Raw genomic sequence first — 6,000 nt, 5'->3', positions numbered from 1 at the left:
CACGTTTCTCGCGGGGGTGAAAAGCGGCCCATGGAGAGCCGCTTTGCTACGTTGTATGTATGAGGAGGAGTGGATGATAAGGTAGATGAATTATGTCAGATGATGGATGAACGATTTATAGATATTCTGTGCGTGAATGAAACGAAGAGGAAAGGATGTGACACCACGGTTCATGGTCCCTACACGGCATACTGATCCGGAGTCCCCCAAACCAACCGAGCCTGTCAGGGAGTTGGTGTGATTCTTTCTGCTCGAATAGTAGAATGTGTGATAGAGCATGAATGTGTTAGCCCAAGACTCCTCTGGATTAGGTTAAAAGTCGGACTCACTCGCTTGTTTATCCTTGGGGTCTATGCACCGACGGATCTGTGCGGAGGTGGGTCATTAAAAGCCAAAACAGAGAGAGAGGAATTTTGGAACAGCATGAGAGAGGTCTTGAATAAATGCGGAGAAAATGAACGGATCGTGATGTTAGGAGATTTTAATGGGTGGGTTGGAGTAAAGCGTGATGGGTATGAAGGAGTTCTGGGTACGTTTGGGGACGAGAGAGTGAATGAAAATGGGAAAAGCCTGCTTGAAGTATGCTTGGAATGGAATCTTTGCGTGGCCAACACAATGTTTAACCACAAAAAGATCCATTTGTATACAAGAGATAAGGGTGAGTCTAGAAGTATGATTGATTTTGTAATTGTGGATGAAAGACTGAGAAAGAAAGTTCTAGATGCTCGGGCATACCGCGGTGTAGGCCTCGACACAGACCACTTCCTGATCATAGCCCGAATGCGTGGCCTTTTTAAACGTTGGCGACACCGACGAGCTGAGCCTACGAGTGTTTTGGACAGAGTAAAAGTGGAAAATCTACAAGAAAACGAAAGGAAAGACGAGTATGTAGAGAAACTGAAAGAAAGTTTTAAAGGCATAGAAGAGATAGGTGTGATTGAAGATTTGTGGGAGACATTTAAGAAAGGGGTCGTTAATGTTGCCGTTGAGGTATGCGGGGTAGCTAAAAGAAGGAAAGGAAGAAAGAACTGTAATGTGAGGATGGACAAAGATTTCCAGTCAAACATCAAGTTCTTCTGGAAATCCATCAAAACAGCCAGAGGAAAAACTTCTACCTCGGAGCTCAATATAATTAGGAGTCAAGATCATAATACGAGGAGAAGAATGTGTGCTAAAGAGATGGAGAGGGTATTTTGAAAGTTTGTTTGAAAGAGAGGAAGTGCATGAACAACATCCGGCAGCTTCTGTTGAAACTAATATAAATGTTGATGAAAGTGAGATAAGCATGGATGAAATAGTGAAAGCATTGAAAAGTATGAGATTAGGTAAAGCTGCAGGGTATGACAGGATTACCGTCGAGATGATGAGGGCTGGTCAGGGCATAGTGGCTAGCCAGCTGTACCGCCTCTTCAATTTGTGCTGGCGAAATGGGCAAGTACCAGGAGACTGGTGCAAAGCTATAATCGTGCCATTGCATAAGGGAAAAGGGTCACGACAGGACTGCAGAAATTACCGCGGTATAAGCCTTCTCAGCGTCGTCGGTAAATTGTTCGCAAAAGTGTTGATTGAAACAAACGAAAAAGTATGGGATGCACAAGCGGGATTTAGAAAGGGAATGGGATTTACGGATCAGGTCTTTTCCTTGCGGTGCATAGCCGAAAAGTTTTTGGCTAAAAACAAGAAGGTCTATTGCGCGTTCGTAGATCTAGAAAAGGCCTATGATAGAGTGGTGAGGAATGAATTGTGGTCAGCATTGTCCGCAAACTGTGTGAGCAGTGTCCTCATACGAGCATTGCAATCTCTTTATAGAGATTCTAGTGCTTGTGTAAGGATAAACGGGGCATACACTGAATGGTTTAATATCGAAAAAGGTGTTAGACAGGGATGTGTAGCGTCACCGTGGTTGTTTAATCTGTACATGAACAATTGATTGACAGATTTAAAAGAGAATGAAAGTGGGTTGAGAATGAATCAGATACTCGTCAAATGTTTTCTCTATGCTGATGACCCAGTATTACTTGCATCTTCGGCCGCGGAGTTGCAGGAGATGGTAACTGCTATGAATGGAGTTTTTGGTAGAAAGGGAATGAAAATGAATGTAAAGAAGACGAAAGTGATGGTGCTTGAAAGAGATGAGGTAGTGACAGACTGCAATATCGTGATTGGAAATGAAAAAATTGAACAGGTGAATGAGTTTGTGTATCTGGGTTCTAAGTTTACAAGAGATGGAAAGTATGAGAGTGATATTGAAAGAAGAGTGAATGCAGGAAACATGGTGAATGGAGCTTTGCACTCCTTTATGAGCAGGCAGAAGGTGTCTAATAAGGCTCGTTTAGCTGTCCATGAGGGGGTGTTGGTTCCAACACTCATGTACGGAAGTGAAAGTAGGGTATGGCAGAAGAAACATGAAAGCAGAATAAATGCAGTTGAGATGAGATCGTTGAGAAGTATGATAGGAATTAAACTGAGTGACAAGATAACAAATAGTGAAATAAGGAAACGTTGAGGTCTGAAAGAAGGTGTTGTGACAAAAATTGAGAAAGGTATGCTGAGATGGTTTGGACATGTCGAGAGAATGAATGAAGAACGATTGACGAAGAAAGTGTATAAGGCCAGTGTGAATGAAAGTGTTGGGAGGGGTAGACCTAGGCGGACGTTTCAAGATCAAATCAGGGACGTCTTGAAAAAAGGCCAGGTCAAGAGTACCCTAAATCGGAGAGCATGTATGAAAGGAATAATGAAAGTGGACGAAGCGAAACAAGTATGTAAGGATCGTAGCAAGTGGAAAGAAGTGGTCTATGCCTACCCCTACGGGAAAGAGGCGTGATTTTTATGTATGTATATGTTTGTATGTATTTTTCAATATTGTGCACTCCAATCAGTAAATGAAAAAATCTATCTCCCATTCGAAAAAGATATGCCTAAGACCTGAGAAGTAGAAAATCAACGGACTTTAAAGATGAAATATTAATTTCATGCAAATGCGAGCGCTCTGTAACCTATATTTTGTATACATTATGAAGTCATATTTGAATATAAATTCTTTTAATTTTACCAATACAATCATGTTGTACATTATCTAGGAATTTTAGAATATATAAAAATATAATAGAATTTTTCTAGAATTCGCCCAACCATACAGTTAGACGAACAATCTGAGTAGTTTGCATAGCAAGTTATTGTTTGTTACGGGCCTGTAACTTAATTAGTTTGCCTATGTACATACATTACATTATCAAGACGAGCGCTCCCCACCTTCTTCCATTTGCCCACATACAACGAAGAACGGTTTCAATCATTGACGATCAAGTTATCTCCGATCAGCTTGATTCTACGGCCTTGCGTGGAGATGTGGTTTCTCTTTGCCGCGTCTATCACGGGGAGTGCTCAGAGGAGCTGTTGGGTTTGAATCTAGCGGCTGAATTCCACCACTGAACTGTCTGGCATTCCATAACCGCGCGTTTTGCAAGAGATTTCTTGCATCGCACAGCTTCTTTGTGGAATCAATTACTGGCTGCTGTTTTTCCAATTCGATACGACTTAGGGTTCTTCAAGAAAAGTGCATACTCCCACTCTAAAGGCCGGAAACGCCTCTCTTGACACCTGTTGGTGCGGATGTCCATGAGCGGTAGACTTACCACTTACTATCCCGTCAGCCTCTAGCTCGTTTGCCCCCTCTTATATAAAAAATATCAAGGATCAGGCAACAGATACAATGTTTATTTCTTTAAGCTTTTCTTTCATGATTCACTTGGACCAAAATTATAAATCGCGTGAATAGTCCTCCTCGGCAGCACAATAATTGTAATAATTGATACCTAATTTATACAATTAGGTCACATATCGTGAAATTAAATAAATTAAACTCTCTTAGTTTAATTTAAGCCACGTCCATGTCCGTTAACCATCTTGTAACCATTTATCCTGCAGAACAGTCTATTTGCCAATCTTTCAATGTATGAATATAGATATGGACGGTGCAGCAGGCAGACTGTCTTATAGAAATAAGACTTCAAAGGACTTCCTCTGGTGCAGCCTGGGACAATCGCCGGCGTGATGAGATACCATTATATTAACAGGAAACAAGTTGGTACTTGTAGTTCAGATTTAATTTGAGGATTACTTTGAACACGTCCAACATGTGAACCCAATTTTTTGGATTAGTATTAAAAGCAATAAAAATTAAATCCTAAAACAATAAAAAAGATTAAGGCACCCAATACGGTCACTAAGCATGGATGATACCATTAATATCGGAGCACAAATGAAAAAGACGGTTAGTTTATAAGTATTATTTTATTTCAACTAATATTGGACTATACAAAATTAAATATACATACATTCCACTACATTAAGTAACATTAGATTCCATTAAAATTGCCAAAAAGCCAACAAATAAAAAAACAGTGAAATAATTTTACATTTTCCCAGCTTCTAATGTAAAATTGCTCCCTGTCGGTAAATAATACCAGTCTCATAAGAATTCTTGACTAGAAATTAAATGCGCAAACTATCAAATAATGTCACAGTCTGAAACAAATTTAGGACAGTTTATTAGCGCGAAAGAGATTAGCTACATATAATATACTAGACGATTATTATGTACAGCTTAAACAGATTAACATATTTTTATAGTTTTAAGATACCTAAATATAGATTGTAATTAATTATTTAATTAATTGTAACATATAAGAGATATTGACAAATGTTATGGAGGGGAAAGATATGGTTTGTCTATTTGTTTCGCCTAGTTTTGTTGCCTGTCGTCTTCAACCGAGGTGCTGGCTTTGACATCCTTTGGGATGGTTGACTGAAACAATATTTTTATTCATTAAGATGCATATTAATAATACTGTTGTTTCCACTAGAGCCTTGGCCTGGTTGAACAAGAACCTCCACTACGGCCTACTCCTGGTAGTTTCTAAGGCCTGGGCGTTTTGCCACCAGGATTGCCTTTTAAGAACCTCTCCGCAGTACAGACAAGTATGCCGCGAAATAATTATGTCAATGCTTTAAAAAAGTCCCTGTGAATCTCTGATAGCCCGTGAAATGGTCATACTCTAAAATAATTGTAATATTCGAAATCTTCATTTATTTTGTAAAGAAACATTTTTGTAGGGATTGATGTAAGATTACTTAAATTGTCAGAACTATTGCACGCTTGCAAAAATTCTTCGAATTTTAAATTTTAGGAGTGGTAGTGCCATGTTGGGTCCTCACGGACACAACCGAATTGGGCCGGCACGCCCGGAGAAATACCACTCCCCCACTCGAAACCGGCGTGAAATAGCGGCTATGCCGCTGTGTTTCGTCCGGTGAGTGGGGTATCCGGAGGCCTACACCCCCCCTCCCAAATACAAATGGCAGAACAGACTAAAACGAGACTACTCCAGGACGTTACCAGGCAATGCAGCCCTGGAGAATCCGTCCCTGGGCGTCCACAATTAGGGCCTGTACCTAACAGTGGTTGCCCAGGCTGCCCCGCGTATTCTGGAGGGGGCAAATCTGCGCTGACTCGGGGCAAACAGAGCAGGAGGCTCAAACCACCCTCCTCCACACTAGTTGTGGACTTTTGCAACATCAGGGGGCTTCGCTCAAATTTAAATGCCGTCCACTTTCACCTGGAGACGGCGAAGCCGGTCCTGCTCTTTTTAACCGAGACACAGATATCCTCCCTGACTGATTCATCTTACCTTTCCTACCCGGGGTATAATTTGGAACACTCCTTTATACCACGGGCTGGCGTGTGCGTTTACGTCAGGGAGGATGTCTGTTCTCGACGCCTGAGTTTTCTTGAAGGACAAGACACCTTCACTGTTGGACCTTCTGTTGACCTCACATCCGGACGGCTACCTAGTTTCCGTTGACCCTCCTCTGGGATCGTCGGACCACTGCCTGATCCGGAGCACCGTGCCGATCACGCGCCCAACACGACCCCGCTTCTTAGGCTGTCGCCGCGTGTGGCACTATAGGTCAGCAGAGTGGGACGAGATGCGGTGC

General features: G+C 41.7%; 1 protein-coding gene across 1 annotated transcript in view; it reads right to left on the bottom strand.

The window, feature by feature from the left end:
• Positions 1 to 4,277: 4,277 nt before the first annotated feature.
• The window catches only part of LOC126967297 (short neuropeptide F), a 67,241-nt gene continuing 65,518 nt past the window's right edge, over positions 4,278 to 6,000 (bottom strand). Inside the window, exon 6 of the mRNA XM_050811768.1 lies at positions 4,278 to 4,810. Coding sequence (XP_050667725.1) covers positions 4,748 to 4,810 — 63 coding nt within the window. The 3' untranslated portion in view covers positions 4,278 to 4,747. The remainder of the gene's footprint in view (positions 4,811 to 6,000) is intronic.

Source organism: Leptidea sinapis, chromosome 12 (genome assembly GCF_905404315.1).
Source record: "Leptidea sinapis chromosome 12, ilLepSina1.1, whole genome shotgun sequence".
Lineage (NCBI taxonomy): Eukaryota > Metazoa > Arthropoda > Insecta > Lepidoptera > Pieridae > Leptidea > Leptidea sinapis.
This window is presented reverse-complemented; position numbering and strand designations above follow the sequence as displayed.